This window comes from Sinohyriopsis cumingii, chromosome 3, assembly GCF_028554795.1.
Source record: "Sinohyriopsis cumingii isolate HCF-2022 chromosome 3, ASM2855479v2, whole genome shotgun sequence".
Lineage (NCBI taxonomy): Eukaryota > Metazoa > Mollusca > Bivalvia > Unionida > Unionidae > Sinohyriopsis > Sinohyriopsis cumingii.
In genome coordinates, this window is record NC_142963.1 from 6,738,227 (window position 1) to 6,761,325 (window position 23,099).

A 23,099-nucleotide genomic window follows, 5' to 3' on the forward strand; every position below is an offset into this window, starting at 1 on the left:
GAGTACACAAACACCAATTTCAGTCCTTGGTTCAGTTCTACCGGGGCACGAAATAACTTGCTAAAAGACTCGTTGTCGTAAATGATTGGTAATTCGTTTTTTTTTAGCATGGCCATTCTCATGTCCATGTCTCCACCGAACATGTCAAACAATTCACGACAAAATAAAATGGACACGATTTTACTCCCGTCAAATTTCATCAAGAAGCGACAAGCTGCTTTGGTGACACTTTTTTGACACTTTCCAAAGCTTTCAGAAACACAACATTAAATCTGGAGGCAATGGTGCTGACCAAATGTTGACCACTAAAATAATAGCCTGGTGGAACGAACAAGTGATAGGTGGTGTACTTTTGATTTTTTGTGCCAGGGGTTTTCTTGTCATATTTGCCATAGGTATCCAAGTACTGTTGCAATTGTTCGTCATGAACTTCCACATCAAAAAAGTTTTGATTGGGAAGGACATTGAGGACTTGGGTCGGGTGAATGATTTCTACTAAAGCCACTTCCCAATGGGCTTCGTGATCTAATGGGATGGTCTGAGGTAATTTGGCCGTGTAACAGCACAACGTGTTCTTGGGAAACACCTCCATGGAACTGTCACTGGGTAAGGTTAAGTAAAATTGGTTTTGGTAACTCATAATTCCAGAGTTCTGTGGCTGTCCGAGGGGTTACTGGACGTCAGAGGCGTCTCCCCGCCCAAAATAGGGTTGTTGTTGTTATTGGAGTGGTGACTGACACTGGCACTGGACACAAGGTTCCCCTGGTTCCCGTTGAAAGAGAATTTCAGGGAGGGATTGGGAAGCAGGTAACCGATGCAACTGCTCAATAAAATGGTCCACAATTGTTTGTCTCCTTGTTAAAAACGTAAATTGGCGATGGCTGCCCCGATAACACAATACACCACGAAGATTTGGCAGAAAAAGACGATTTGCGTTTTAGGCACACGTTCTCCACACCATAACCACAAAGGTTGTTTTTGTAAATCTTGCAGAGAAGAACTAAGTGAAGGAGTGGTCGACGTAGCTGCGTCTGTGTGAAAGGGCATGATGGTCACTTCTTTTTATAGTCGATGACTTGCGAAGCGTCGATCCAAGAATCAAAACTGGGTGGATATCCTCTCCAACGTACTGTGACTTCTTTGACACGTCGTTTGCCCGCTTTACGGGTTCTGCGTTCGAGAATGCTTTCGATGTCGTACACGTCGTCTTCTTTTTTGGTGACACGTTGTAATTCGGGCAAATAAAACGTTCCTTTGAACACTTCTCTGTTCATGTCTTCTAATTTATAGACGGCAGGATCACGGCCATGCACTCGTCCAGTGACATGAAACAATTCGGTAGTCCAGTTAGGTAAGTAACCTTTGTCGAAAGTGCGTTTGGTTTTGCCAATGCGCACCCAACCTCCTACGGTCAACACTCCACTTTTCTAGGGGACAACCCTTGTCGGCGACGTACCAAACAGGCGCTCAAACACCAAACACTTCGTTGTCGGGAGTCACTTCTTGCGGGGCACGTCCGATGCTTCGATGGTAAGATTGGTTGTACGCTTGCACCAGGTGCGGTAAGATGTCGATGTACTTCAGAACGTGGTGATGCGTAAAATATTTCCACATGCGTTCTTTCAAAGTGCGTTGAAAACGTTCCACGATGCTGGCTTTGGTTTCAGGATTCTCGGTGGTAAAAAAATGAATGTCACGTTTCTTTAATTCTTTTTGGAACGCTTGGTTCAGAAATTCGGTGCCTTTGTCCGTTTGCCATCGAAGAGGGTGACGACCGCTTTGTTTCAACACTCGTTGCAGGGCTCGCACTAACTCACTGCTCGATTTGGAAGTCAAGGGCACGACCCAGGCAAATTTAGAAAAGACGTCGATGACACAAAACAAATATTTGTAGCCACGATTGTAGCTGGCCAAATGAGAGACATCGGCTAAATCGGCTTGCCATTAATGATCGATGCCTTCCACTCGGGTGCGACTTCTGGCAAACTTGCGTCGAATGGGTTTGTGTAAAGTGTAGGTAGCTTGTTCTTGTAACCATCGTTGCACTTGAGGTAAACGGAGACTTTTCAGTCGCGTTTTGGCAGCACGATACAATTTTTGAACTCCTGCGTAACCTGCAGGATGCGAGGGATCGTAATAAATGCTGGCTAACACTTTTTCCATTTGTTGTGTTTGTGTGTTAATAAGGCACCCACTCTTGGAGGAGGCTACTCTTTTTCTCTTGGGGTACTTTCTTGGATTGTAATGCTTTGCGTGTGCGACCGGCAATAGGTGTCGAGGAGGAGGATGTCAGAACAGGGGATATCGGTTCTTGTTTCACTTCTGTCTTCACTTCTGTCTTCACTTTCTTTTTTTCTTGTGATGAAGAAGGGGTGGTCATCATCTTTTTAATCCATCCAATTCTGGAGGTAGGTGGTGTTGTTAACTTGCGTACTTTATCTGGTGGAGTTTGAAACCCTTCTTCTTCTTCTTCTCCTTTTTCTGTCTTTGTCACTGGTAGTGGTGGTACTGATGATGGTGCTGGACTTTTCATCAAGGTCTTAAAATCTTTCAGAGTGGGAAGAGCTGTTTCGTCTGAGGCTTTCTGGTGAAAGAGTTGCAGTCGTTGCAAGAGCTGACCGTATTTTTGCGATTTTTCTGTTCGGACAAATCTTGGCGATCCATCAAGGACTGCAATTCGTGTTGTAACTGGGACATCTCGCTCAAATGGGGATTGGGAGGTAAATGCGGGGTGCGTTTTTCTTGCCAACGATGGTATTCCATCCATCGTTTGTAAGGCACTAAAGCTAGTTTTCGTCCTTCCATGGGGTTGTCAGGTGTCGATTCTGAGATCATGAGACTTCAGAGGGCCTTTTTATCTTGCTCCCATCAGTCCTCCCAACATGGCTCCCAAGACTCCTTTCAGCAATGGACCTAACAAGAGGGGTAAAATGCCTCCACGTTGGATCAACATCTTCTTCTTTTGACGAATGGGAATTTTCTTTTGAACCATTTGGCGAAGAACGTGACGATGTTTGCCTAAGCATTGTTTCTGGTGTTTGGACAAAGGGATCGTGCCTTTCAAGACGTTCAAACATCATTCGCACACGGTATCGATGACCTCTTTGGGGGCTGATTGAATGAGTTTTTTTCTTAGGGGTGGAGAAGCTTTGGACAGGACAGATAACATGTCCCCATGTTTGACTAAACGAGGAGGCAGTCCTTTCCTTTTCTTTCCTTGGGTTTTAGAAGAGGGATGTTTTCTGGAGGGTGACATCTTTGAGTCTTCAGCACCAAAAACACTGATACCCCTTCTTAGCCACAGGTCTTTTTTTATACTGGAATGCGTCGCCACTGATTGTCTTTACGTCGTATCAACTTCAGGACAGGCATGACACGTCGTGCAGGGGTACGCAACGGACTAAATCGAGCCAGTTCTTGCTTGGACAAATCCAGTAAACTTTGTAACATGCCCGATCTTTCTTGAACTTTGATTTTGGGAGCAGGTACTTTGTGAGCAGCAGCCACTGCCACTAAATTGGAGGGTCCTGCCACTGGGGAAGTTCTTGGGGTCATCAACGGAGAAGTTCTTAGTGTAATCAACGTCTCCAAGTACTCTTCAGTTCTTGGTGACATCAACGCAGAAGTGAATGAACCTGAAGCTACCGGGACGCGGTCACCGCCGTTGCTCGTCGAGGTTTGCGAGTGTAAGGTTGCGTCCTGGCCGAAGTGCCTCTATTGCGACTAGTCGAATTCGGTTTTGCCTGAACCGCTAGGTCCAGCAATGAGCATGTTAAAGGGATGGCGAAGATACAAAGCCTCCCAACTGGCACGATCTAAGTGTTCGTCGATGACTTTGACAGTAGAGGAAGAGGGAGCAGAGACAGCAGAAGTAGCCATAGTGTTAGGAATGTCACTTGTGACACGAAAACAAACAAGACGAGAGTTTATATACTTTTTCCAGGACACGTTTATTGAATGTTTCAAATATGAACAACACGAAAGGCAAAAGTACATAAAAGCCAAATAGTTATGTACAGGAATAAAAAATACATCAAAACGATCAAAGTGGAATATAAACAAGTCTCTCTAGAACATGTTTTGGGTAGCCAAGATGTCCTAGGGACAGCGTGTAATGTTCTTACAGTCTCTACATGAGGTACGTTGCTCTAGGTGAATCTCGAAGTAACCAAAATTACGAACGTTTAGTTCATTCACTAATTGAAAGTGTTCAACAAGGTCTGACCACTGAAACAATTTCTGACGAATCAGTCCTTTTATACCATTCAGGTACCAGTGGTTAAATATCTGGTGATGTAACGGATGCAACTGTTCTTTACGTTTCACTTGTATTTTGACCAGCTCACGGTAAATGTGTTCTCTCAACTCCACAGGCAAAGCACGAATGTTCTCTTGTAAAGTATCCATGAATAGGTCAGTCCGTACAATTCACAATCTTCTCCTAGAGCAAAAGTAATCCACATAGTGAGTAATTTCTGACCATTGCCATTCATGGTAACGTCCAAGAATGTCACTGAACTCTTTTGATGTAAACGGTCTAGAGTAATACAATAGGACGAATGCACACTTGACCCAAAGAAATCTAACACACTGGTTGACTTTTTTCACTTTCCTCTTGTGAACTTCTCGGCACAAAAGTTCTACAGTCACCCATTGAGATTTCACTCTGGCAAACCCTTGCCAAACTTCCTTGTAAATCTTCTCTTGTAGTTCTTTAGGTAATGATTCAATATCGTTTTTGAAATGAAGTTTAAATACTGGTCTCGGTGATGTCCAACATTTGACTCCTAACCAATCTGGTTTCTTCTTCGTCAACGACATGGTAATTACTTCAATGTCTCGGTCCCACTAAGGGTAAGTAAAGACAATTAGGTGACCATGGAGCATGTTCTTCGTAGGCCTAATCTTGCGGTTCCCAGTGGTGAAGCGACACACCGCAACTGAAGCACTTGACTTTATCGCCCAAGTAGAACAATCCGGCTCTGCCTAATTCTTCGGGGGTTGGTCCTCCCAGATAATTTGGCCATTTTCCTTTGAACGATTGAAGACGATTTTCAAAGTCCCAGCAATTCCGACAAACGCACAGGGAACGAATATTCGTCTTTCATAGGTTCGTTTCGATGAGGGTTGGGTGACATGGACAGGAGTTTGCTCAGGGCTGGATGACATCCGTAGAGGGGTAGACGTGAAGGTGAACATCCACCTTTAAAATGAAACCCAGTAAAGTGTCCAAGAGAACGAGCAGCATCGCTTTCGCATCCCTCAGGTTTGACACGCACAGCATCACTTTTCATGATAGGGGTAGTGAGAACAAAGTTCCCATGATGCTTTACGGCATCGCTAAGGTCACAGCGTAAAGCATCGTTCCCATCGCAAGACTCACAATCGCATTCCAGTTCAGAAGCCCCAAACTTGAATTGTGCCTTTCTAAACTTGTTTTGTGTTTCTCTGAAAGTATTCATCTTGTTCACTTGGTCTTGGTAGACACAATGAACTGTCGATCTTGCCTAGGGTTCCTTTTTATATACAGACCAATACCGGCGTGTCCATACGGCAAGGTGAAATGATTGGGAAGTCGCACTCGCTTCTGGTACACGATTTGATACTTTTTCCAAAGGTCGACTGAGAATGTTGTGAGTGGGTAAACGTACAATCTTGTTGGGTTGATAGGTGGTCACTTTAAAGTGTTCATCTTTTCCAGACTGATAGGCTTCTTTCAATACCCCAAAGTTGACCACTCGACTGGTACGATAATTCAGAGTCAATCCTTTCACTTTACACGTCGTGTGCACTTCTCCTTGTGGGTCCCGGTATTCGTAGCCGTATTTTTTAGGACCGCCACTGGCGAAACTTAGAATCTTGTCGTCGGGGTGCTCGTCTGTCCAGGCCCCTAAACGGTCTCCTTCGATGTCAGGGTGCTGTTGACTCGGGTGATGGATGTAAATGCAACTGTCCGTGTCAAAGTATAGGACACGTTTCCCTAACATCTCTAAAGCTTCGTACAATTTTAAGCGAGCATGAGCTGTCACGTAAGCCGCAATAATGACATTTCCAAAGGGGTCGTCTTGTACAAAGTCCAGATCTTCTTCGTAATTCACTAAAATCAAATCTTCGCGAACGACGTCCACGTGTTTCATAAATTTAGTTTTGTCGTGAATCATCTGGAAGTAGCGAGAAGGGTTCTGTCAAATATTCCGTCTTGGGTAAACACGGTCGTTGTGCCATTTTACCCCACAAGCAATTTAACATCACTTTGGCAAACGATCGCCTGCCTTCGTTTTTCTCGATGTGATCTAAAGTGATGCCTTCTTGTGCCCAGTATTTCTCTTTGAATGTCTTTTGGTCTTCGGGAGTGTGACACCAGGACGGATAGCCGCTGGCTTCTTGCTTCAGTTTCAAAAAGGCATCCACGTAGTCTGCGAAAATGCCTTTCTGCGTGGGGTCACCCTTGTGGTATTGTTCTGTCTTGGGAAAGTCACAAATTTCGTACACTTCTAACAGTTGGTATCCCATGTCCAGAGCTTTGAACAATTCTACGCTGACCCAGGTTCCCGTCAAAGCCCGTTCTTCCTGGGTGTGCTGACAAGTCTGGTCTTGGTTGCACGTTTCGGCACAAGTACGGCACAAAGGAAACATCAGTTTGCCTTGGCAATGGTGAGGTAAGACGGGATGGTACAAGTCCGTGGGAGGCAAATTTTGCACTTGATCAGACCTTCGTATTGTCGAATGTTTTTCAGGTCGATGTGTTCCGTCAACAATTATGGGTGCCCTGCAGGAAAGCGACAATATTTGCACACGTAGGGATACAGCGAACACACGTCCAAGTATTTCATTTCTTCTCCTTTCTCTGGCATTGGTCCTTCCTCCGCACAAACTATCCCTCGGGTTCAGGGGGTCCATGAACTGGTAACATTCCACGAGACGTTTAAACTCGGGATCGGTTTTCAAACGGTAATCGTATTCGTGTTCCCACATTTCCACCACTTGGTATCCTTCCTGTTCTAACTTTAGGCGTCGCTGACAAGTGTCCTGGTACAAGTCTTCCATGGTTCGTTGTAAAAACTGATTTTTAGTGCTGCGGTCAGGGTAACAGACGGGGCATCCATGAAATAAGCAACCGTTAAATTCGTACACGATCTTGGGGTTTTCTAAGTCCCAGCCGTTGACCGAATGCGTTCCGATGGTCTTTTCGCCCCCTCCGTTGCGGGCATGCCGAATCCATTTGTCTTCCTTGTCGCACAAGTAATGTAACCAACGTAGGGCTTTGACCGAGTATTGACGTTTGACATAGCTGGTCGTTTGAGGACTGATGACAGCCACGGTGTTTTCAGGCATGAATCGTTGGCAGTACACTAAGGAACACGTTTTGGCAATGGTGCAAGCTTCTTTCAATGGATCGACCCCTCCGTGTTCTATGAACAGTTCTCGAAATTTTCCACAGCAAAGCCGTAAAATGTCCACGTCGGAACGACAATACTTTAGCATTTCTTCCTGAAAGTCGAAAGGGTCCGAGGCGTGAGCCTGGAAGCAAGCGTAGAAAGCTTTTCGTTGTTCGGTACGCATGTTGTCGAGGTCGTAATAGTGAGCCTCAGGCAAATGGGGTAGAACGGCGTGTTGGTTGGCTTCCGTATTGAAAAAGTGTGGAAAGTACCCTTTAGCCATTTCTGTCATTCCAAACGTTTTAGGCATTCGACTCAAAGGCATGGCCAAGTAACTCATCGAATTTTTAAACTGTACATGTCCCACTTGCATGAAAATGATTTTGGCTCCGTTCAAAGTGGCTTTAGGACGCTCGGTGCCTTGATCCGTATAGTATCTCAAAAGGAACTGTCCATCGTATTCAGAGAAATTGTGAGCCATCACCGTGGCATGACGATGACAATCTCGGTAACGTTCGAAGTCCTCTTGGCTCCATGTCTTGTCGATGGGGTCTAAGACCCATCGAGCGAAATCGGCTAGCGTGTTCGGTCCCCGAAAGATTTTTTCACGCCCTCCAGGAATCTTGCTGCATTGAGGGCAATGACTCACAATAGGTTCTTGAATGCACTTCTCGCACGCTCGATGAGCCACGCAGAAATTAGGAATGTGAATGACGGTCTCTTGCATGCAACGAAATCAAAAAAGATGAATTGCCTTTCTTCTAGTGTCCATCCTCTTTCTCTTGTTGGGGTTGGTATTTTTGCACGTAACATTCGTGTTCCAAGTCCACGATGTGGTGACAAATGTGACATTTTTTCTTTCCTGAACATACGTGTGCCTTGGCACTATTGGTACGTATGCCTTGTCCACACGCGGGGCACAACCGCAGCAGTTGACAAGCGCATTTCTTCTGTGAACCTTGTGTTTTCAAATGTTGTTGGTAACAGGTAGGGCTGACAAACGTGCGCAGACAAGTTGAACAAATCACTGGTCCTTCGCTCAGACAGGGTGGAGAGGCCAAACATCCTAAGCATTTCGATCCGTAATGCTTGTGTTGCTCTCGATTGTTATAGCCATAGTCACATTTCTCACAGTAATAACCGTATCCCAGGAATGCAGTGATACTGGTAATGGTATCGAAATGGTCATCGTGATAATAGACATGAATGTATTTTCCGTCCTTAAAGACTTTCCCTCGAAACAACAGAGGTCCGCGCACTTCTTGAGGGTGCACTTTCAAGGTGTATCATGGAGCTAGGGCATCTTGCAATTTTTGCATCTCAGGAATGCCACAGGGTGTGTCTTTGGACAGTCCGGTTTCTTGTAACAGGAGTTCTGCTTCATTTCGTTGTTTGGCTCGGTCGGATTATTGAATATTTTTCCAGGTACTTTTCCATTCTACCGTGTCGTTCTTGTTCGCATAGGTTCGTCCCACCACGATGGCACGGGCTAAACACATCTGGTCTTCAGGGTTGTGAATTTGGACGAGGCTCTTTTTGGTGCTGCGAAGGTCGTTCACCAATAACACCTTATTGCGTTGTCCGGTCCCTTGAGGAGGAGAGACGTGAGTCATGGACAGTGTGACTTTTTCCTTCGGTGATGTCAAACTGGTCATTGGATTGTTGCACGTGTTGAATTTTGTCCATGACTTTGGAAGCGGTCAGTTCTGCAGGGGTGCTAAACTCGATCCAAACAGGGGATTTCAAATCATCGTGTTCTATGGAAAGTCTCAAGCGATCGTCTTCTTTGGGTTGACATTGTTGCTTGAGTGTGGTAAGTAAAGAATCCCACACACCAGTGATGAACCCTTCTGCTTTCTCTAAGGGTACTTCGGACTTGAAATCTTTGAACTTCACCTTGTATTTGTAAGCCGTGGTTCTAAATTTTCTAGAGGAGCGCTTTTCTGTCTCTCGAATGTCATAGTACTTTTCAGGGCTGACTAAGGGTGGTGAACTTTGTTTAGAGGGTTTGGTTTCTGGTTCACTCATGTCCTCTTCAAAATCACTGGCATGAATTTGTGCCAAGACTTCAGCCCTGGTACGAGGCGATAGATTACGTTTCTGCCTCTTACTTTCTTCTTCTTTCTTCTCAAATGAATTTGATCGTTTCATCTTGAGTGAAAAACGTCAAATGACTAACGTTTAAACACCATGGACTAATTTATAGTCCTGGCAGACCAGCGTACGTAAAGGGTAAGTGTCTTGTCCTTTCACTATTCATTTCACTCTCAAAAGCGAGTAGAACGATGGAAGAGACTACCCAGATCGAACGTTTCATCAGAGCTTTGCGAGGGGTCATTAGAAAATTTTCTTCAGACCAGCCTTCGGACTACTCTCCTTCTTTTCGAGATAAAAGTGAAGATACTTGCTATATCTGTCAGAAGAAAGGGCATTGGTCTTCAGAGTGTCCAGACCGTCAAAAAAGAAAAAAAGGAGCTAGAAAAGACAAAAGTCAAGATACCTGTTATTATTGTCAAGAAAAAGGACATTGGTCTCCAGATTGCCCAAAAAAGAAACAAGAGGAGTCAGAAGAAAAGAGGGATTCTTCAGAGGAAGAAAGCAGCCAGGTGAAGAAAAAGAAACAGGAGAAGAAAAGAAGAAGGGAAGAAAGTGAGGAGAAAGAGGAGGAAAAGAATGTGACGGTGAAAAAATTTAAAAAACAGAGAGACTAAACAATGAGACAGAAGAAGTGTGTGAACTTTTTAAAGTGCTCTGTTGTGAATTGTGAATTGGATTGTAAATATTTATAAAAGAATAAATTAGGTATAAAAGGTAAGTGTCTTTGGGTTTTGATTTTAAAATAAGGACGTACACTCACGCACTCATACACAGACACGTACTATCGGGGTAAAATGGGTTGGGTTTTTTTTTTAGTTTTTGGCAATTGAAAGTCTATGTCTTTTCGAGAAATGTGGGTGGCCCTGAAAAGGGCCTTTTTGTGTAGGGGTGAGTTTAAGCAATCAACTTTAACTGCCTTAAGCCTTTGCCACGACCAAGGCCTACTTCTGGACTGCGTACTGTTGATGATGATGATGATGATCTGGTTGAAATCACTAAGGGTGGCTCGGTAGGCTTAGTCACAGGGTTGGAGTGTTTAGCTCAGGAAGGTCGTATTCTCTTCGGTCGTAATAAAGAAGCCTGATACATTTGTTTCAGACTTCTTAACTCCGCTAAAATGTCTAACAATACCGTGACCGTTTGATTTTCACACCCTTGTTTCTTTGCTGCTTCTTCTTGTTGTTTATTTTCTTGCCTCTTCTTCTTTATGTTGTTGCTGTAGGAGAAAAGCTTGTTCCGCTTCCTTGCTGTTGCATAATTTCTCCAATTCTTCTTTCTGTCTCTGTCTAAAATTCTCCACGTGCGGTAATGAAGAAGGAGACGAAGGTTCCGGAACAAATTCTTGCGAGGTAGGAAAATCCACAAAATTCCAATTCCCTTGGGTGGTCTCTACTGCAGGTGCACCCCAATGGATCGTTTTCTGAGTTTCCGTCATGTTGAATAACTGTCGCATAGATTGACTGCACACAGGCGCTAGCGAATCTATATAGACCACGTGACGTCACAGACTGCTCTCTTCGGATTGGATGCGGGCTGACTGGATTTTGTAACGCGTGTTTGGATTGGTCAACAAACTCAATCCGTTTCAATCCTACCTCTACCTATAAATAAGCGCAGTTCACTGCATTGATGCACCTGTTCTCGGCGCCTCAACATGTGGACCGACGTACACTCTTCCACCCTTGTGTCAACGATGATGTTCCAGACGGACATACCCATGTATGTCCGATCCAACTGGACAGTTGTCCATAGGACAGACACCAGTCTGTGGATACGTAGGATCTACGTAGAAAGACAAGGATGCCTCAAAAGAGTCCTGATTTACGGTCCTACAATGAGACGCAGCCTAAGGACAAGAAGAAGACCAATGCGGTGCCCCTTATGTTAATGGATACATTAACATAAAACCAAAGGCCCTTTTCAGGGTCACTCCAATTTCTCGAAAAGAGATCTACTTTTAATTGCCAACCCCCTTTTTTATTTTATTTTTTTATTTTTTTTAAAAAAAAAAAATCCCATGTTAAATTTCCCTTGACGCTATACAGTCCCACCCTGTTTAAATTCCCTTGACGCTATACAGTCCCATATTCCCATGTTCAATTCCCCTTGACGCTCAACAGTCCCAAAATCTATTTCCCATGTTAATTTCCCTTGACGCTAAACAGTCCCACGATTTTTCTCCATGTTAAATTTCCATTGACGCTAAACAGTCCCAGGGGTGTCTGTAATGCTAATTCCCATTGACGCTGAATCGTACCCATTCACCACTATAGATAAACTAAATTTTAATTAGGCAAACCATCTTTGTAGGCTGTGGAAAGAAACTACTCAACAGATATATTCGGTTTTGGACATTAACCTCATTGCTGCATCTTTAAGTATATTCAAGTGTTTAAGAAAACACCGGTTGTATTTTTATGCTTATATGATACGTTTCACCTTGTAGCTTCAAAATGAACAACCAAAGAATAATAATAGTTCAGAACACTTTGCATTTCTGCCAAGGGAAGAAAATAAAACATTGCATCAGCGATAATTTACAATAAGCCTTCAAAAGTAATTAAAATGAGTATCAATGCTTCCAATGCATATGAAAATAAATTTTATACAAAAAGAGATTAAACTGTTGTATAGTGTTTTCTTTCTAATTATGTTTACGTCGTTCTTCAGCTTTCAATAAAAGCTAAAGACTGCTGTTGTACAGTCCATGTGCCTGGTTGTTCGTAGGTACGTACGTTTGTAATGACCTTTAACCCCCCTTGCACTGTTTGAAGCTTAGCTCATGAATAACATTATGGATGTAAATGGTGTCTCCACTTTCAGAATTTTAATTAGCTCTCAGAGAAGAGACCCCGATCGGGTCGTACCTTGAAAACTGTCAAAATCACTAATCTATAATCCCTAATCTATAATCGTCTTAACAGTAACAGTGCAATTATAAAATGAATCCATGAGTGTAAACGATATCTGTGTAGCCAACATGATCCCATTTTGAGATTCTCCAAACTCGTTCTTAGCCCAAACTCATAGCTTTCAAACTGTTCAGACTGAAACACTTAAAATTGTATTGCGTTGTAGAAAATGAAATGGCGAATCAAAGAACTTGACAAACGTATTCCCAGAGAGTGTTTACGAAAGCCATAGATCGATGTCCTAGATCACAATGTAGGAATTATATAGATCCCTAGAGCGATGTCCTATATCACAATGTGGGAATTATTTAGATCCCTAGATCGGTGTCCTATATCACGATGTGGGAACTATTTAGATCCCTAATTCGATGTCTTAGATCACAATGTGGGAACTATTTAGATCCCTAGATCGATGTCCTAGATCACAATGTGGGAACTATTTAGATCCCTAGATCGATGTCCTAGATCATAATGTGGGAACTATTTAGATCCCTAAATCGATGTCCTAGATCACAATGTGGGAACTATTTAGATCCCTAGATCAGTGTTCTAGATCACAATGTGGGAACTATTTAGATCCCTAGATCGATGTCCAAGATCACAATGTGGGAACTATTTAGATCCCTAGATCGATGTCCTAGATCACAATGTGGGAACTATATAGATCCCTAGATCGATGTCCTAGATCACAATGTGGGAACTATTTAGATCCCTAGATCGGTGTCCTAGATCACAATGTGGGAACTATTTAGATCCCTAGATCAGTGTCCTAGATCACAATGTGGGAACTATTTAGATCCCTAGATCGATGTCCTAGATCACAATGTGGGAACCATATAGATCCATAGATCGATGTCCTAGATCACGATCACAATGTGGGAACTATTTAGATCCCTAGATAGGTGTCCTAGATCACAATGTGGGAACTATTTAGATCCCTAGATCGATGTCTTAGATCACAATGTGGGAACTATTTAGTTCCCACCCTATCAGCATATAGTGGACAAGAACACGAAAGGTTAAATTCATGTGTTACCAATATTTGCACCAGAGTGTGTCTCATTACCCATTGGTTTTATCTCACCAGAGTGTGTCTCATTACCCTTTGGTTTTATCTCACAGAGTGTGTCTCATTACCCTTTGGTTTTACCTCAGCAGAGTGTGTTTCATTACCCTTTGGCTTTACCTCACCAGAGTGTGTATCATTACCCTTTGGTTTTTACCTCACACGATCATATCTTTAAAACTTTTGAGATCCCAACACTGCAACTATTAGTACAGTTGTATGAAGGCAGTCCCAAGCGGTAAGGTAGATATTATAGATATTACCATGGTCGTTGCATGCTTGGACCACATATATATATATATATATATATATATATATATATATATATATATATATATATATATATATATATATATATATATATATATATATATATCTGTGTCTGTGTGTGTTAATAAGATTCAAAACGGAGCGCCCTGAGAACTTAAGCAAATAAAACACGTAATTAACATCACGAACCAAATAATGTGGGTTCTTTATTGTCAACTACATAAATATTCCGTCTCCTGAACCATTCTTCATATGGAACGGCTTTGGCATGACAACTGCCCTGTATAGGAAAGAAGAAGGTGAACCGCATTTGACAGGTAGACTGGTGATCTGTCTCGATAACGATATTGTATTAGAACTAATATTTACGATTAAAAGTCGGACTTAAAAATGAAAGTAGAATGATACTTGAAAACAAGAATAGTTAACATGTTTAGATTAGTATACGAGAAAATGTTGTCAAAATTATTCTAGAAGATTTCCATGAAAATAAGGGTAAAAGGACGCATTAACATGCTACCACCACATTCTCCTTTCAGGTCAACATTTTGATGTTAATTCTGAGCACACTTGCATTCATCCATCCATCAATCCTCTTATTTAAATGCCGTGACAGAAATAAACAGGTACGTCATATAGTTAATGTTTTGATGGTAATGTCATGAGAGCAATAAACAGGTACGTTATATAGTTCAAGTTTTGATGGTAATGTCATGACAGAAATAAACAGGTACGTTATATAGTTCATGTTTTGATGGTAATGTCATGACAGAAATAAACAGGTACGTCATATAGTTCATGTTTTGATGGCAATGTCGTGACAGAAATAAACAGGTACGTTATATAGTTCATGTGTTGATGGTAATGTCATGACAGAAATAAACAGGTACGATATATAGTTCATGTTTTGATGGTAATGTCATGACAGAAATAAACAGGTACGTCATATAGTTCATGTTTTGATGGTAATATCGTGAGAACAATAAACATGTACGTTTTATAGTTCATGTTTTGATGGCAATGCCGTGACAGAAATAAACAGGTACGTCATATAGTTCATGTTTTGATGGTAATGTCATGACAGAAATAAACAGGTACGTTATATAGTTCGTGTTTTGATGGTAATGTCATGACAGAAATAAACAGGTACGTTATATTGTTCGTGTTTTGATGGTAATGTCATGACAGAAATAAACAGGTACGTTATATAGTTCATGTTTTGATGGTAATGTCATGACAGAAATAAACAGGTACGGCATATAGTTCATGTTTTGATGGCAATGCCGTGACAGAAATAAACAGGTACGTTATATAGTTCATGTTTTGATGGTAATGTCGTGACAGAAATAAACAGGTACGTTATATAGTTCATTGTTTAATGGTAATGTCGTGAAAACAATAAGCAGGTACGTTGTATAGTTAAATTTTTAAGGTAATGCCGCGCAAGCAATAAATAGGTACGTTATATAGTTTAAGCTTTTATGGGAATGATAGCCTTCCAGGTTTCGATTCTCAGAGAATTCGTTAGATCTTTTTTAGTACTAGTATTTAGTGTAATATAGTATTGTTACGTTTATGCTCTTACAAAACGCAACAAGAAAGAGTAAAGACAAGAAGCTTTGTAAAATTTAACAAATAATTTATTTCCCTAGAAAAACAAGGTAAAAATGAGAAACAGAACTTACGATTTTACGAATCAAATCCAACATTAATCCAAGAATAATCCAAGAATTACAAACTAGAAGTACTAATAATAAAAAGTCCTAATGAAACTGAGTTCGAATTACGATGAAATCCAAAATGGAAGGCGATTACATATGATGTGGTCAGTGTCATACTGATGTGTCAACAGTTCTTTGTTGAATCACAGATAATTATAATCCAGTGTTTGAATTCTGTGTAAATTTCGATAACTGTCCTTGTCCAATAATTTTAAAAAAAATTGCTACAGGTTAAAATTCTACAGTAATGTTATTAGTTTAGCACATATTAATTTGTGTTCCATTTATCAAAATTGATATCCCGTCTTCCCAATTATGTCACTATCCACGTATTTAACTTTCTACTTGTTCGTATTCCATTGGAGTATTGACTGTGATATCCCTGTCAGTCTGAGTTAAATGCATTTTCAGCCACCTATCCTTCTAAAGGCCTGTTACCAGGGACGTCATTTCAGCTTTTTTCGGGGGGGGGGGGAGCAAAACTTGATTGGGGGGGGGCAAAACTTGATGGGGGGGGGCAAAACTTGACGGGCTATTTAATTATCGTATAAGGCAACAGTAATTTTACATTTTACAGCACATGTAAATTCGGAGGGGGGCAAATGACCCCCGCCCCCCGCCTTGCCCCCCCCCAAATGACGTCCCTGCCTATCACCCTCCAATACTGACTGTTCGCAGTCTATGCTAGAGTTAACTGCGCTTCGCTTCAGTTAGATTTATAGAGCAGAGGGCAATGAAAGATTGGTACACTGGAATATTTATGAAATTATCGCCAGTTTGTGAATACTGTTTTCGTCAGAGGAAACATTTTCCTTAGTTTCTTTTTTTTTTCTTTTTTCGAAACGTCAATGACCTGTCCTTTTTCACGGAAAAAAACAACGTAGATTGGATCGATTAACATTGCCCGGTATGTCAAGTTCAGTTATCTTTGACAAATAATGGGACATAATACACGATTGATAAAATTTACATTTATCTACAATTTATGTTGTATTACAACAAGATATTTTCAAAAACACATATCAATCATACGCTTCATTTCTCCTTTGAGTATTGTTATTCCTCGATAAGGTTAGCAAGACATTCCGTGGCCTTTCTAATCCAGCTATATCGGAAAGACAAAGCAATCGTTTTTAACGTCTATATTTCATATCGACAAAGGAAAAAAAAAACTCACTTCCCTTCCCCTTACTGCTCCTCAGCACCGTTTAAGTTCTGCTCTACAGTTATTGTGTGCTTCTGAGAATGGGGTCGTAATAGGGTGATGCTGTTAGCATTGACATCAGATTTTGGAGTGCATATTCGCTACTTGTATGTACTGTAACTGCAATTAATTACATGTCATAATTACAGAAACTATGCGCTTTCTAAAGCAGACAGTTGATAAATATAACTGTTCCCATGTGCTCTAAAATGAGCCTGAACTTGTCCAAAGAACGCTAACTTTAACAGGTATTCAAACTGAGAAAAACATTTGCCAGAGACGACTCTGTCAGCTTCTGAAAGTGCAATAAATGAATTATAAAATACCTAAAACGTATTTTAAAAAATTCATCAGTTCGTTTTTGTGTGTGGGGTGTGTGTGCTAATTTCACTTTTAAGTCCAATGTTACAACTCTTTGTTTCTAAAGTAAGTAATATAATGAAAGTGAAATGATCACGTTTTCTAAAATTCAACAAAGAAAAACGTATTACACAGGATAAAAGATGAAATTTTAAATTAATGTGTGGTATTGTGAATTAAATCCAAATTAATCATAACCGTTCTATCACAAGTAAAAAAGTATATAATATTGCGAACGAGTTCCAAGTCTTGAATATGCTGATGTACCAATAGTCTTAAATGAGATGATGTACCAATAGTCTTAAATGAGATGATGTATCAATAGTCTTAAATGAGATGATGTATCAATAGTCTTAAATGAGATGATGTACCAATAGTCTTAAATGAGATGATGTATCAATAGTCTTAAATGAGATGATGTACCAATAGTCTTAAATGAGATGATGTACCAATAGTCTTAAATGAGATGATGTATCAATAGTCTTAAATGAGATGATGGATCAATAGTCTTAAATGAGATGATGGATCAATAGTCTTAAATGAGATGATGTATCAATAGTCTTAAATGAGATGATGTATCAATAGTCTTAAATGAGATGATGTATCAATAGTCTTAAATGAGATGATGTATCAATAGTCTTAAACGAGATGATGTATCAATAGTCTTAAATGAGATGATGTACCAATAGTCTTAAATGAGATGATGTACCAATAGTCTTAAATGAGATGATGTATCAATAGTCTTAAATGAGATGATGGATCAATAGTCTTAAATGAGATGATGTATCAATAGTCTTAAATGAGATGATGTATCAATAGTCTTAAATGAGATGATGTATCAATAGTCTTAAATGAGAGGATGCATCAATAGTCTTAAATGAGATGATGTACCAATAGTCTTAATATTTTCCAATGATATAATCTAGAATGTCTTAGAGCTTTCAATAATGTCAAAGTAGTGTTTTAGTCCATAAGGGCAATAAGCACGCTGCAATTCCAATGAATAATATAAATAAATGATTCCTCTAAAACTATATCTGAACACAACTGTAAATGATTCCTTAAACTGATTTTAAAATAGGAATGTATGCTTGTTTACCAAACCTCTGTTCATAAATATTTCACTTAACCTTTGTTGCAACAGAATGTTCTAATCATTTCCATGGAAAATTCCACAAACATTTTAACTCAAACTCTAGTAAACGTATTATTTGCCATTTATAAGCACGACAAAAGTCAAGTATGCAAAACCTCTATCCACAACCCTCAATCATGGAAAAACTTCAAGCACACAAATTAAATTAAATATAAATAATAAAAGAAACTTCTAACGTAAGCATCGTACTTACACATATATTTTGGACTATTGCATTTGTCCTTTAGGTAAATGTCAGATAAATGAACTGGCTCAGGCCCATTTGGGACTTTTGTTCAAAAGAAGGTGTAAAACAAAGTCTGAGCATGAGAAAAATAAAAACTCTTTGACACTGTCTACGAGAAGAAATCATGGCAGACGCAGGCGATATGACCAAAAGATGTGTGCAGTGATATAATGAATTTAAATGTTGAAATCCCAAGGGGAAAATCGTGAATGTTATTGTTAAAGGTAACGTTATAGACTAGGCATTTTGCTACAATTTTGGTTCTCTGTTGCAGGTTTATTGCCATGGAAAAACGAACAAACTTGATGTAAGGGAAGAAGTGTTCACAGTTTTCTGAAGTATAATAGCAGAATAAGAAATTTACATATTCCATGAAAGGGTTCTAAATTTGAGTATTTCCGTGGAATATTTATTACGGATTTTATTAGCCATTTGTCTTATTAGAAATCATTTACTGACAGAACAAACGTCAACTCTTACAAGCCTTTTGTTTTATTAGAAATCATTTACTGACAGAACAAACGTCAACCCCTACAAGCCTTTTGTTTTATTAGAAATCATTTACTGACAGAACAAACGTCAACCCTTACAAGCCTTTTGTTTTATTAGAAATCATTTACTGACAGAACAAACGTCAACCCTTACAAGCCTTTTGTTTTATTAGAAATCATTTACTGACAGAACTAACGTCAACCCTTACAAGCCTTTTGTTTTATTAGAAATCATTTACTGACAGAACTAACGTCAACCCTTACAAGCCTTTTGTTTTATTAGAAATCATTTACTGACAGAACAACCGTCAACCCCTACAAGCCATTTGTTTTATTAGAAATTATCTACTGACAGAACAAACGTCAACCCTTACAAGCCTTTTGTTTTATTAGAAATCAACTGCATAATCTACTCAAACAATACCATCATTGTTGTTTTTTTTATATTTTCATGTTGAATTTGTTTTTAAATCTTTAAGCAGGCGGACGATACAATCTCCGTAAAATTATCTATTCTGAAGTCAGTTTCGGTTTCCATAAATTTTTTTAATAAAAAAACCAGAGTATTTTTGGAGAGCTTCCAAATAGTTAACTGTTTATAATTAATTTTTCTTATTATTTTCCTGTACATTATTTGGTTCATCTTCGCTAATATAGTAGGTTGTATGTATGTATCAAGTAAAAATATAGATAATAGCTGTTTTTAGGGCATTAGTCAAGGATTAAATTAGCAGTTTTATTTATAATTACAACAACAAATAGAAAGATAGATGCATAGATATAGCTGTATCCATAATGTCCTTAAATGAATTTACAATGATACGAAGATAGTGTTTTAATTAGACCTTCAATCAGCACTTTGAAATTCCAAAGAATAATGTATATACAATGCCAAGTCTTTTTACTTGACCTTTAGCGAATCAATCTAACAAATATCATATGTACCATGATTTTCAAATGGAAAACCAATGTCCTCAATTCAAATTCAAGTAACATGTTCCTTACAAATGGCCATTGTCTTAAAATATAGTCTACAACCGTGGACAAAAGTTAGTTATGTGATATTTTATTTACAAATGATCATTACAATCAACAAATATTTGCACCTAAATCCACCACTCCTATTTTAAGGAGTCAGATATCATAATCGTCTACTCTGACTCATATAATAACTTTATTATGTTTAATAATTTATTTTATATGTCTTGAATTATGTTCGTATTAACCCTGCACGGCTCCTTCGCGTTCAAATTATGTAAGACGAAGACAAGAAGCTTTAGTATTCGTTCTTTAAGGATGACACTGATTAGAGATAATGACGTTATATAACATTAATGCATTTGACATTGGTCAGTGCTCATAGCAAAGTATGTCTCATTGTCCATCCTCAATATCATGCAGTGTGAATGCAATTTACTTTGATGTACATGATAGTATCCACTTTCCATGCCTATAATTTGGATATTTTTTGTATTTTATACCGTATGTAATATTTTTTCTCAAACTGATAATCTTTCTTGTGCCAGTATAATCATTTACTTTTCGCCAACATCTATGTCCCAGTGAGCAAATCCTGTATTCTTCGTGCTTCTTGTCAAAATTATTTACGGTTGTCTTAAACTGCTGTTATGCTGCTAAACTTATAAATATAATTCTCAAAATCTGCCTTTTAATGGAGAAAAAATCTCACGTCATATTTTCGCATCCACCGGTTAGTCCTCCAGATGCAGGGTTTGCCATCTTACTTACAAGCTTTTTTGTCACGCCCTCTCCTCACCTCTCTCTGCGTCATGATAACGTTTTGTATGACTTGCAGGGATGTCAGTGAATTCTGCCTTTCCACTTTGTTCTGGAAACACAATTGTAAGTCTGATTTGTAATGCAAAGGAGCTTAGGAACCAAGATGTTTCAGTAATGTTACTCCATCCATCTCCGCTAAGATTAATTTATATCTTCTTTGTTTTGTTCAAATGATACACTTCCATTTTCTGTAATAATAAAATATCTGTATCATCTTACACGTCTCATTGGACTCTTTGCATGTATCATAAATATGCTGTAGGCTGAAGTAATTGTGGGTAATTGTAGTAATAACTTGTGTATATGTAATGATTCAAATTTACTATATGGACCCGAATGTTGTTAAACCAATCAAGCCATCAACAACAAATTGGATTCATTCAACACCAAGTGCCTTACGAGAATATGAACATAATAAGAAACGATGAACTTATAACAACATGCAATATAAGGCCTCTCATTCAGCATCTCAAGATTGAAAATTCCGTCAGGATATTATTTTAGTGGTGAAAATTTGGTGGACACAAATGCTGAAAGATTCGAGTTAGTATTTGGCAAAGCCCTGAACAGAGCCAAATAAAACTGCTAAGATCGAGTACCATAAAGTGGTCCGTCGCCTACTGATAAAATTTCAGGATATCGACAGATTGTTCCTCAGGTTTAATGGTAGTTTGTTTGAAATTTTGGGTGGACATCCACAGATGGTAGCACAGAATCTTAACCCAAAGATCAACAGTAATATGGACTTTACCGGGCTTGTGGATCCCCGGTAGAACTGAACTACGGACTCAATTTGATCTTTGTGTACTCCGATGTGGTGGAATACAACCGTGATGGGACATACCTCCGTACCGTTACTGCGTGTCATTCCTTTTAAAGTGGATTCTACCACGGCCAATGACCAGGAAGGTGAGGAAATACCTATCACGTTCACCGCGCATTTGCAAATCCTACTGAATCGTAGCTGTGCCACTTTCCATTTGATAGCTGAGTCTGCCTATTACAAAACAGCCATTCAAGAAGCCAGACTCTACGTACGAAGTGTGGGAGTGTTACCTAAAGTGGGAAACGACATCAATCACGCTTTGAGCAGTACGACCGCCAAGTATCCGAAACGACGTGCGGAAATGAACACTATTACCATTCACTCTGGACATCAATCAATGATCGAAGATATCTGTTTCAAGGACAGTTACCCAAACGTTGATCATTTGTATCGTAAAAAATGCAATGGAACCTTCGAGGAAAATACTTTTGATTTTCAGCACTACAATGCGACCAAGACTGAAGGCAGTCGAGATGGCAAAACTGTGTGTACCTGACCTTTCGAACCTGACTTTAATGACGAGAAGAATTACTTGAGATCGTACTTATCCCTGTACGAAGCCACGGGGCAATTAAGAACCAACACCAGTCACGGCATTACGTACGAGGATTATGCAAAAGATTACACTTTGTGGGCCTCTGATTTCACCCCAAACCAAGGCAGCGACTAGGCTCATTTCCACCCTAAATAATCCGGCCAGATTCATGTGGAACTTTAGTTTGCAAAGCCAATATCCGTAAACAACACGGTGAACGTCAGCCTGAATCCTTTCAACTTTCAGAACTACAACGTGAGCAAAATCGAAGTCAGTCGCGATGGCAAGACCTTGTGTACCAGACTCTTTGAACCTAACTTTGACAAGAAGAATTACTTGAGGTCATACTTGTCCCTGTACGAAGCCACTGGTCAGTTAGGAACCAACACCAGTCACGGCATTACGTACGAGGATTACGAAAGAGGCTACGCTTTGTGGGCTTTCGATTTCACTCCAGACCAAGGCAGCGACGAGGGACATTTTCACCTTATAAAATCAGGTCAGATTCGTGTGGAACTTCCGTTTAATCCAACTAAAGTCCGAGACGAAACGGTGAATATCTTGTATGCCGAATTTGATAATACCATAGAAATCAAGAGTTTGAGAGAAGTCATTCTAGACTATTAGAAGCTATGGAAGACTGTAATCCCTCTTTGAATGGTGGAGAATCTATGGATATTGCATGGGAGGATACCGTGGAAGTAGAACCCCAAGACAAGACGAAAAGGATATAGTGATGAAGTCCAGATGGCCAGAACAAGAACAACATTTAGCCTCCTTTTTTTTCAAACATCTGTCAGACAAAATTACGGAATTGATCAAGAAAGATTGTTATGGATGTCAAAAACGAGCATCCCAATCAAATTTAAAACGATAAATGTCTGATGCTGAGTCTCATCTCGGAAGAAGCCGTGTTGCATCAGTGGTATAAAGACTTGCGTGATCATTCCTCTCCTCCACTTATGACTCTAGAGATCCATCATATCGAAGCTCGCTTGGCTCAGAGTGCAGAGACGAAACGAAGAAATGGTTACTTGTCAGATATTTTCCAGCAAA

General features: G+C 39.9%; 1 protein-coding gene across 1 annotated transcript in view; it reads left to right on the forward strand.

Annotated features, from left to right (window-relative positions):
* The window catches only part of LOC149802422 (equilibrative nucleobase transporter 1-like), a 234,691-nt gene extending 213,794 nt beyond the window's left edge, over positions 1-20,897 (forward strand). The window contains exons 12-13 of the mRNA XM_089951629.1: positions 14,264-14,350; positions 18,666-20,897. Of these exons, the coding sequence (XP_089807755.1) occupies positions 14,264-14,350; positions 18,666-18,728 (150 nt within the window). The 3' untranslated portion in view covers positions 18,729-20,897. The remainder of the gene's footprint in view (positions 1-14,263; positions 14,351-18,665) is intronic.
* Positions 20,898-23,099: the final 2,202 nt, after the last annotated feature.